The following is an 11914-nucleotide window of genomic DNA, read 5'->3' as shown; positions in this document are numbered from 1 at the left end:
AGAAGGAAGGAAAAGAGAATAATAGAAAAAAGGAAAGTGAAGAGAATGAGGAGAAAGTTTTAAGCATAGAAAACAAATTATTGTTAAGAATGAAGCTTGGGGGCGCCTGGGTGGCTCAGAGGATTTAGATCTCAGGGTCCTGGGATGGAGCCCTGCATCCGGCTCTCGGCTCAGCAGAGAACCTGCTTCCCCCTCTCTCTCTGCCTACTTGTGATCTCTTTCTCCGTAAAATAAATAAATAAAATCTTAAAAAAAAAAAAAAAACTTGGCATGGCGCACCTGGGCAACTCAGTCAGTTAAGCCTTTGACTCTTGATTTAGGCTCAAGTCATGATCTTGAGGTTGTGAGACTGAGCCCTGTGTGGGACTCCGTGCTGAGCGTGGAACCTGCTTAAGATTCTCCTTCTCGAGACAAACCACAAGAGACTTTTAATCTCAGGAAACAAAGCGAAGGTTGCTGAGAGGTTGGGGGAGAGGGATAGGGTGTCTGGGTTATGGACATTGGGGAGGGTATGTGCTATGGTGAGTGCTGTGAAATGTGTAAGCCTCGTGATTCACAGACCTGTACCCCTGGGGCAAATAATACATTATATGTTAATTTAAAAAAAAAAAAAGGCCTCCTTCTCACCCTCTCCCTCTGCACCACCACCCCCCACCACCACTTGTGTGCACTCTCTCTAAAAAAAAAAAGAGAGAGAAGAGAAGAAAAAGCTTGGCATGTTGGGGAACTAAATATGCATGATTACAATACAGAGTTCAAGATTGAGAAGAATAGTGTAGGAGAGAGACCATAAAACTCTCAATGCTTCTCAAGCTATTCCTCATGAAAACCAGTTTTTAAAAATTTCCCAATCTGTCACCAACCTATACTTTAGTAAATTACCAGGTAAAGGAATGACTGATGACATGTTTGCATGTCATGGCAATATCAAATGACTATAAAGATTCCTAACTGCTTACTCTGTTTCTGTCCTGACCTTGTTGGGGACCAGCAACAGCTAGCCAGTCCTTAGCAGGCCAGGACTTAAAGAGGACTGTTGCATATCAATATTCATATCCCCATTCTGAGAGTAATGTGGAACCAAGGAAGGTTATTCTGGAGAGGGATACTTGACTGTAATGCACAAATGTCTGTTTTTCTCTTTAATTGTCTCTTCTTCCTTTTAATCACCATTATCTGGCTTAGATGTTCTTTCCTGTAAGTCACCCATCCCAAGCCATTCTTGAATGGGTTAGCATTGTCTGGACCTCCTCTGGGTCATCAGAAATCAATTCCATATGAGCAGCTCCAAAGTCTGGGGTTGGATCCTTTGATAATCACTAGCATGTTTATATGAGTGGATTCTGTAGTCATTATTCTTTTTTTTTAAACTGTTTTTTTAATGTAGCATAATTATTTTGAGATTTACCTGTAATTTATATATCAGTATTCCATTCTTTTTTTTTTTTTTTAGGATTTTATTTATTATTTGACAGAGAGAGAGAGAGCACAAAGTAGGGGAAGCAGCAGGCAGAGGGAGAGGGAGAAGCAGGTTCCCCGATGAGCACGGAGCCCAAATTGGGGCTGAATCCTAGGATCTTGGGGTCATGACTTGAACTGAAGGCAGAGGATTAATGACTGAACCACCCAGGAGCCCCTCCATTTTTTTTTTTTTTTTTTTTTTGCTAAGTTGGCTTGGGGCCTGGTGAGGCTCAGGGGCTTTTGTCTGTAGTAAGACTTCTGTATCAAATATGAGCTTCTAAGGTTTTTCTGATCTCCCAGTTACAGTGCTCTTAGGACTCTGTTCTTCATTCTGGGCTAGGATATGGAAATGATACAGAAATTCCTGAAATAGTTGTCACTTTATTCAGTAGCAGTGATTATACCAATTTCTATAAACTGGAATTATAATTTTTCAACAGAAAAATCTTCAACAGGGATTAAATACCATTTAGGCATAAGCTGAGAAAGTAGATACTTTTCTTAGATATTGTTAAGGCCCAGATAAAGTAAAATTAGCACATAGGAGATTGCTTTTGGATAGGATGTACAAAGTTGCAAGAGAACATCAATGCTACCCTAATAATAAGAAAAAAAGGTTATGCTACCAAAAAAGGAAGGAAGGAAGGAAGGAAGGAAGGAAAGAAGAAAGGGAGGGAGGGAGGGAGGAAGAAAGGGAGGAAGGGAGGTGGGGGAAGAAGAAGAAGGAGGAAGGGGGATGGAGGAAGAAAGGAAGGAAGGAAAGAGAAAGGAAGGGAAAGAAAGAAAGAGGGAAAGGAAGAAGGGAAGGGAAGAGAAGGGGAAGGGAAGGGAAAATCAAAGAATTGAAGGTACAAAGAAACCTCAATGAACTATTTCCAAAAATTGATGGGTCCCTCCCAGAAGTAGAGACTCATGAATGTTTTCATCCCCAGTGGAGTGATGGGAAGAGAAGCAATAAATTCTTGGAGTGGGAGAAATCAGCTACTGAACTTTTATTTAAGTATAAACAAATACTTATTTATTGAGGTATAATTGACTGTACATGTTTAAAGTACACAATCTGATAAGCTTTGACGAATGTATATACCTGTGTAACCATCAGCACAATCAGAATAATAGACATATCCCTGCCCACAGGTTTTCTCCTGCCCCTCAATGATTCCTCCTTCCTGCCCCTCATCCCATCTCAAGACAACCATTGATCTGCTTAATATCACTAAGGAATAGTTGCATTTTTTAGAGTTTATATGAATGGATTCTCTAATAATTATTCTTTTTTTAAAATCTGGGTTTTTTAATGCAGCATAATTATTTTGAGACTTACCTATAATTTATGTATCAGTATTCCATTCTTTTTTTTTTTTTTAAGATTTTGTTTATTATTTGACAGAGAGAGCACAAGTAGGGGAAGCGGCAGGCAAAGAGAAAGGGAGAAGCAGGCTCCCCAATGAGCAGGGAGCCCGACTTGGGGCTGAATCCCAGGATCCTGGGATCATGACCTGAGCCGAAGGCAGATGCTTAATGACAGAGCCACCCAGGCACCGCTCCATTCCCCCCACCCCGCTAAGTACTGTTCTACTGTATGGATGTACCACAGTTTATTGATCATTCGCTTACTGATGGACATTTTGCTTGTTGCCACTTTGGGACTATTACAAATAAAGCTGCTACAAACATTCCTGACGAAGTATTTTATGGAAATATACTTTCATTTCTCCTGAATAATTAGGAATAGAATGGCTGGATCATATGGTATGGTATACGTTCACATTTTTAGGAAATGGTCAAGGTGTTTTCTGAGGTGGTTGTGCCATTTTACTTTCCCCCAGCAGTAAATGAGCCCCAATCCCTCCACATCCTTTTCAACACCTGGTAAGTCTAGTCTTTTAGCCATTCTAATGGATGTTTGGTGATATCTTGTTGGCTTGGCTTACATTTCCTTCACAACTAATGATGTTGACCTTATTTGCCATCAGTATAGCTCCTTTTGTCCATTCAGATCTTTTCCCCACTTTTTAATTAGGTTGTTTATCTTCTTATTGAATTTTTAGGGTTGTTTACATATACTGCATTCAAGTCCTTCAACAGAAATATGATACGCAAATATCAAATCAGTGACCTTATCTTTTCAGTCTTAATTTTTAATATCGTAATAATTTGTTCCATTTCTCTTAGTATCTTTAATTTTGATAAAATATATTTTATTAATTTTTTTAATAGATTGTGCTTTTGGCATTCTATCTAAGACAGATTTCCCTGTTCCAAGGTCACAGAGATTCCTCCTGTGTTTTCTTTTTTAAAGGTATTATATTTTTAGGTTTCACAGTTTTTTAATGGCTTATTTTTTATTTTTATTTAAGTATAATTAACATACAGTGTTATATTAATTTCAGATGTACAATATAATGATTCAACAGTTCTATACATTATTACTCAGTGCTCATCCTGGTACGTGTACTCTTAATCCCCTTCATCTATATCATCTGTCCCCCACCCACCTTCCCTTTGCTAATCACCAGAATCAAAGTATTGCAATTTAAGTAGCTTATTACAGAGTAGTATAAAGGCTGTATATAAGTTCCAAATTTAGCATCTGGAATTCTTAAATCCACTTTTGACCAGTGCGATGAATCATATAATTTGAACAATAGCTAACATTAGGAAAAAAGAAAATAAAAAAGAACTTGATTTCTGGGTTCTGATGATTTTTTTTTTTTTACAAATATAATAATCATTGTGGGACAAATTCTCTCAATGCATGTACTTATATTAGTTTCATTCCAGCTGTGAGTTACATTATGTTACTCTACCCTTCAGTACATTTCTTTTTTATTTTCCCCACCTCCTTGCTTTTTATTCATCTTCCCTGAAGTGTATTTATTTGCCTTTTAGGCACTTTCTAGGTTTAATGGTATGTAGAAGGAGCTCTGAATTTTGAGACAGGTTTGCCCACGAATCTTTATACTCCCACCTTATAATTATGAGAACTTTTGGAAAGCTACTTTGCCTGTCAGTGAACGTAATTTTCTTAAATAAAAATGGAGCTAAAAGCCGATGTCAGGCAGCTGATGTGAGGATTAAATAAGGGGATACAAACCAAGTGGCTGCCATACAGTAGACCCTCAGCAAATGTTCATTCTCTTTCTTTTCCACTATGTAATAATATAATATAGGAATGTAATATGTTATCTGAAGTTATGTTACCATAAATTTAGAAGGCTAGATCTATTTTTTTCTAGTAACTCTTACTTCTATCCCTGAATTTCACTGCTTTTGTTCATTTCAAACTCTTTTAAACCAATGATTTACACTTAAAAGGTGCACTCCTGGGATGGGTCCTGCTACTTATAAATATAGAATTTAACATGTAAGTAGATAGTTTTGGAACCTATATAGCTCAATCTTTTGGTGAATTATGTCTTCCTGATAACCTATGCACAATTGTATTGGTATGAGAAAAAGCCAGGGGAAGCATGACATTTACTTTTATATGATATGTTCCATAATTGGGGGGTGAAGTAGAAATAGAAGATTTTCTTTTAAAAAAATTTATTTGAGTATAGTTGACACATGATATCACATTAGTTTCAGGTGTACAACATAGTACACTACATCTCTATACATGATGCTGTGCTCACCACAACTGTAACTGCCATCTGTCACTATACAGCACTATTACGGTTTCATTGACTAGATTCCCTATGCTGTGCCTTTTATTCCCATGACTTACTCATTCCATAACTGGAAGCCTGTATCTCCCACTCCCCTTCACTCACTTGCTCACTTCCCCACCACCCTTCCCTCTGGCAACCATCAGTTTGTTCTCTGTGTTTATAGATCTGATTTTGGTTTCAGTTTGTTTGCTTACCCATTGTTTTTTAGATTACACATATGGGTAAAATTATATAGTATTTTGTTTCTCAGTCTGACTTATTTCACTTAGCATAATACCATCTAGGTCCATGTATGTTGTCACAAAGGCATTGCAAATTATATATCCTGTAAGGGGTTAATATCCAAAATACATAAAAAGCATACACAACTCAACACCCAAAAAACAAACTACAACTATAAAAATGGGCAGAAGACCTGAATTTTTCCAAAGAAGATATACAGGTGGCCAATAGATGCATGAAGAGATGCTCAACATCACTGATCATCAGGAAAATGTAAATCAAAACCACAACGAGATATCACCTAACACCTGCCAGAATGGCTAGAATCAAAAGGATAAGAAATAACTTGAGTGGACGAGGATGTGGTAAAAAAAAGAACTCTCGTGCTCTGTGGGTGGGACGTAAATTGGTGCAGCCACTGTAGATAACAGAGGTTCCTCAAAAAGTAGAAATACCGGGGCCTCCCTCTAGCTGCCATCTTGCGTCCCCGCGTGTGTGCACCTAATCTCAGCTGGTCCGCCCGAGACCCCCTGAGCGCCAACCCTAGTCCCCCGCGCGGTCCCATTTCCGCTCCAACAAGATGAAAGAAACTATCATGAACCAGGAGAAACTCGCCAAACTGCAAGCACAAGTGCGCATTGGTGGGAAAGGAACTGCTCGCGGAAAGAAGAAGGTGGTTCATAGAACAGCTACAGCAGATGACAAAAAACTTCAGTTCTCCTTAAAGAAGTTAGGGGTAAATAATATCTCTGGTATTGAAGAAGTGAATATGTTCACAAACCAAGGAACAGTGATCCACTTTAACAACCCCAAAGTTCAGGCATCGCTGGAAGCGAACACTTTCACCATTACAGGCCATGCTGAGACAAAGCAGCTGACAGAAATGCTACCCAGTATCTTAAACCAACTTGGTGCAGACAGTCTGACTAGTTTAAGAAGACTGGCTGAAGCTCTGCCCAAACAATCTGTGGATGGAAAAGCACCACTTGCTACCGGAGAGGATGATGATGATGAAGTTCCAGATCTTGTGGAGAATTTTGATGAAGCTTCCAAGAATGAAGCAAACTGAATTGGGTCAACTTCTGGAGAAGATAAAACTTGAAGAAGTTACTGGGAGCTGCTATTTTATATTATGACTGCTTTTTAAAATTTTGTTCATGGATCTGATAAAATCTAGATCTCTAATATTTTTAAGCCCAAGCCCCTTGGACACTGCAGCTCTTTTCAGTTTTTGCTTATACACAATTCATTCTTTGCAGCTAATTAAGCTGAAGAAGCCTGGGAATAAAGTTTGAAACAAGATTAATAAAGTTCTTTGCCTAGGAAAAAAAAAAAAAAAAAAAAAAAAAGTAGAAATACCAGGGGCGCCTGGGTGGCTCAGTAGGTTAAATCCTCTGCCTTTGGCTCAGGTCATGATCTCAGGGTCCTGGGATCAAGCCCTGCATCGGGCTCTCTGCTCAGCAGGGAACCTGCTTCCTCCTCTCTGTCTGCATTTCTGCCTGCTTGTGATCTCTGTCAAGTAAATAAAAATAAAATCTTAAAAAAATAAATAAAAAATAGAAATACCATATGATCCAGTAATTCTACTAAACTGGGTATTTATCCCCCCAAAATGGAAACACTAATTTCTATTTTTTCTAGATTTGGTAAATTATATTTTCTAAGAATTGTTCTCATCTAAGTTTTAAAGTTGTATTGGTATAAAGTTGTTTTAATATCCTTTTATTATCTTTTAAATACCTGCAGCTTCCAAAATCATGTCCATCTTTTCCCCTATTACTACAACATTTCACCTTCCTTATTTTATTGTTACTTGGTATTGCCAAAGGCTGATCTATTTTATTAGTATTTTTTTTAAAGATTTTATTTATTTATTTGACAGACAGAGATCACAAGTAGGCAGAGGAAGGCAGAGAGAGAGGGGGAAGCAGGCTCACCACCGAGCAGAGAGCCCGATGAGGGGCTCGATCCCAGGACCCTGAGATCATGACCTAGCCGAAGGCAGAGGCTTAACCCACTGAGCCACCCAGGTGCCCCAATTTTATTAGTATTTTTAAGGAACCAACTTTTGTCTTTGTTGATTCTCTGTATTGTATCATTGTTTTCTGTAACATTAAGTGAGCTCTGTATTAGTTTTCTTTTGCTGTGTGGCAAATGACCACAAAATTAGCAACCTGGGCAATAACCCACTTTTTATCCTAAGTCTGGACACGGGTTAGATGGATCCTCTGCTCAGGGCCCCCCAGACTGAAATCAAGGTGTCGGCTAGGGCTATGATTCTCATCTGATGCCTGGGAGTCTCTTCCAAGCTCACTGGTTTTAGCAGAATTTGTGGTTAGATGACCGTGGTCTTCCCATTTTCTTGCTAGCTGGTGACTGAGACCATTCTCAGCTTCTAGCAACCAACACAGCTCTTTGCCATGTGGCTGCCACAGGTTGTCCACAGCATGGCTATGTGTTTTGTTCTAAACCAATAGGAGAATCCCTGCTGAAGTTTTGAATCTCTTTGTCTTCTGTATCTGACCTCTAGATCTCTTCTAAAAAGGTTCACCCAGGGGCACCTGGGTTGCTCAGTGGGTTGAGCCTCTATCTTCAGCTCGGGTCATGATCTCAGGGTCCTGGGATCGAGCCCCGCATCAGGTTCTCTGCTCGGTGGGGAGCCTGCTTCCCCCCCTCCCCGTCTGCCTCTCTGCCTACTTGTGATCTCTCTGTCAAATAAATAAATAAAATCTTTAAAAAAAAAAAGGTTCACCCAATTAGGTAATGCCCACCCACATGCAACAACAGGGGATTAGATTGGGTATGTGTACAAGGAGAGAAATCTTGAGAGTCATCTTAGAATTTTCCTACCAGAAGTTCTTATGTTGTTTCTTGAAAGAAACACTTATGTTGGTTTTATTCTGTTGTTTTCTTTATAACTTCTGAAATTAGATGCTTAGTTCATTGCTTTTCTAAAATTTTTTTTCAAATGCTATTGTGATTTCTTCTTTAAGCAATGCATTAAGAGTATATTTGAAATTTTTTAAATGTATGGATTTTTAAATTTATTTCCCTTTAATTCTTAATTTCCTTCTTAATTGCTTTGTAGGAGAGAATATATTGACTGTATGATACAATACTTGCAAACTTATTGGAATTTTTTCCATTTTCGTATTACAATGCTATCGTGTTCTCCTTATATTATTGAGGTCATGTTATTTTGTGCACACCTACTCATGATCATTGTATGTTCTTGATCAGTTAAATCTTTTATCATTATGTAATACCTCCTTATCACTAGAAATTTTGAATTTACTTGTCTCAACTTTATTAGTATTTGTTCAGTGTAACTTTTCTATCTTTATATTAAAAATGTTATTGTGTCATTACAGTTTAGATGTGTCTCTTACTAACAGATATATATATGGATTTAAAAAATCAAGTCTAGCAACTTGGCCTGCTAATTGGAGTTTTCAGTGCAGTTATATTTTTGTCATTACTGGCATATTCTGGTTAACTCCAGCATCTTATTTTATGCTTTCTATCTGTTCTACTGTTCTATGTTGTTTTTAAAATTCTCCTTCCATATTTTATTTTATATTAATTAGAAAAATAATAGAATAATTTTATAGTAAGATTATAAAGAATTAATAACATTATTATTTTAGAAACTACACATCCTAACCTAGTTTTTGTGATTCTTTTAGATATGTAAACATTCAGGTTTAACCTGTCAATACATAAATTTAATCAGCATTTTAGTTTTCCTTTGAAACTCAAAACATTTAAAATTTAAACCACCTCTCCCAAACATTGAATTCTAGTTCCCTCTTTTTGCAACTCCACATTATTATTTTTACATACTAAGTGTTATCATTTTCTTTGCTGTTCATTTTTTACACATGAATGAATTTTTTTATTCTAGAAATGCATTTTTTTTTAGAATTTAAGTGATATTTATAGGTGGTAAACATTTTCAGTTTTAGTTTCTCTGAAAAATATCTTTATACCGCTCTGATTCTTTTTTAAAAATATATTTATTTATTTGAGAGAGAGAGTGAGAGAGTGAGAGAGAGCATGAGCAAGGCAGGGAGCAGCAGAGAGAGAGAGCAAGAAGCAGGCATCCTGCTGAGCAGGGAGCCCAAGATAGGGCTAGTTCCTAGGACCTCTGGGATCGTGACTTGAGCCAAAGGCAGACACTTAACTGACTGAGCCACCCAGGCACCCCTATACCACTCTTATTCTTGAGAACTATTTTCTTTGGTTTGCATTTATAGTTAATAATTATCTTATCTGGGCACCTTGAAGATGTCATTCCTCTGTTCTCTGGTTTCTATTTCATTCCCTTCTGGACAAAGCTGGCGTTCATTATTTGCAGTAGTTTTATTCTATGAAGTTGCTATAAACACTGAATTAGCAAATACTGAACTATTGTTTCTAGAGGGAATATAGGGTTAGGTTCCTGTGAGCTTCTGGTCTCAACATTTTCATCAATGATCAATATATAACCTTGTTTTATATGCGTTTCATACATATGGTTGATTCTTTAACCCCGAACTCATAGCCAGCAGCACGATAACCCATGACTGAGGGAAGCTTATCTAATATCTGTTTGTCAGGCCCATCACAACCTTCTTGCCCTTAGGAACACTAAGAGAGCACTTCAGCACCGAGCTTGGGAGGCATTTCAACAGCAAAATCACCAAAAAAAGCACAAAAATGGAAAAGACAAGGCACTCAATAGACTTTGAAAAAGACACAAGTTTGCGCTATGAGAGCTGAAATAAGAGGAGGCCTCCCAGTTGGACTTCAGCTGGGAGCATGTGGTGGGAAGAGTATTTTGCCCTTCTGTGCACGTCTGTGAGTAACCAGGCAAGGGCTGCAGGATTGACTTGGGGGTTACAAATAAATTTTAGCACATAGATAAATTTGGAAATAGAGAATCTGTGAAGAGGGAGGATCAATGTAATTTGTCCTATTTTCTCTACACTTTCACTATAAACTATAGTTATTATAAACCATACACATAAACTATTATAGTGAAGAAAAAAGCTTCTTCAAAGATTCCCTGTCCCCTCTCTCTCTTTCAGGAAATCCACCTAGGTGTATATTTTGAAATTTTTACTAAATTAGCATTTATGTCTTCTATGTCTTCATTTCTCTGTGTTGCATTATGAATTAGTTCTTTGTATCTAATTTCTAGTTTGCTAAATCTTTTCTCAACAGCACAGATCTGCTGATAAACCCATTGTTCAGATTCTAATTTCAGTTATTTTATTTTTAATTTTTACAAATTCTTTTTGATACTTTTTTCAAAGATACTTAGTCTTTTTCATCATCCCTTCCTCTTGGTTTACACTTTGCATCCTCTCTTTTATATTATGTAGATATTTATATTTTTTATATTTATTTTATATTTTATATTTATATTTTTATATCCCATGTTTGATAATACCATTAACTGAAATCATTTTGATTCTGATTTTATTTTCTGCCATTTTTTTCTAACTCATAGCACTCACAACACCTTCTTTACTGATGTATTTTATAATACTTTTTAAACCATAAGACTATATGTATTTTGTAAGTTTATTAGTAATTTTTTGAGGCTTAAGACTATATATGGGTTTCTTCAACGAGGATTTAGTTTTCTTCTCCTAAGTGCTTGGAGACTGTTTGAATTGAGTACTTGAAGGTTTTTCAAGCTACCAGGACTGTAGAACTTTAGACAGCTAACCTCCATGAGTTCCAGCTTGTGCATCTAAATTCTTAGGGACTATTTTTCTTCTCTACCTAACACCAAATTTTGAGACAGGGACTCTTTTGCTGAGAGTGCAGCCCTTTGAGGTCACAGCTTTATGAATAGGGTTTCCTTTTCAGTATTTCCTATTGAGCGTGTTCTAGCCTTTGCTTCCAGTCCTCCTGCCTTGAGCGGCTGTGAATGCTGAAACTCCGTGCGCTCAAGGTAAAGCCAGTTCTGCTTCCTCTCCCTTCTCTGTATTTGTTCCTTGAATCATGCTTATCAGTTTTTAAAAAAACAATGTATTCCATCATTTGGCCTCATGTTTTATTAGAACCAAGAAGGGTAGGGTGGTGTTAGTGTCACATATGTTATATATATTAACATACCACTTTTTTTTTCTACTTAAGACTATATTTTTTGTATGTGTACATATGTGTGAAAAAATTTAGAGGAACACACACACACACACACACACACACACACAAACTTTGATTTTTTTCACCTAGAAGATTATCAACAGCAGAAATTTAGTTTCTCTTTGTTTGTAAGACACCTTTCAGAATCCACGTCCACAAATATAAAACAAAACAAAATAAAATACAACTTGGGACACATTCAAAAGTTACCAAAGATTCTTTGATTTTATGGATGAAGTTATTCGGTCCACATGCATTTTTGATAAAAGGATAATCACTGTAGTCTGACCCCAGGTCTAAAAAGTCCTAGGTGTTTCTGGTTCTGTAGTTCTGCTACATTCCCAGGGTACTTACGTAACTATTGTGATTTCTTCGGTATGCGTGTCCCATGGAATCAGTGAGAGATCTCGGGGAATGAG

General features: G+C 37.2%; 1 protein-coding gene across 1 annotated transcript; it reads left to right on the top strand.

The window, feature by feature from the left end:
• The first annotated feature begins 5822 nt into the window (after positions 1-5822).
• On the top strand, positions 5823-6706 carry LOC116880727 (transcription factor BTF3-like). The gene has a single exon (XM_032880066.1). It carries the CDS (start codon positions 5938-5940, stop codon positions 6424-6426), a length of 489 nt encoding a protein of 162 aa, XP_032735957.1. The 5' UTR covers positions 5823-5937; the 3' UTR covers positions 6427-6706.
• The last annotated feature ends 5208 nt before the right edge of the window (positions 6707-11914 follow it).

The sequence above is a fragment of the Lontra canadensis genome, unplaced genomic scaffold, assembly GCF_010015895.1.
Source record: "Lontra canadensis isolate GAN:19392208 unplaced genomic scaffold, GSC_riverotter_1.0 scaffold67, whole genome shotgun sequence".
Classification (NCBI taxonomy): domain Eukaryota; kingdom Metazoa; phylum Chordata; class Mammalia; order Carnivora; family Mustelidae; genus Lontra; species Lontra canadensis.
Note: the sequence above shows the minus strand (reverse complement) of the source record. Positions and strands in the feature narration are given on the sequence as shown.

Coding starts and splice junctions, on each gene's coding strand:
- LOC116880727 (XM_032880066.1), top strand. CDS start 5,938: ATGAAAGAAACTATCATGAACCAGGAGAAACTCGCCAAACTGCAAGCA.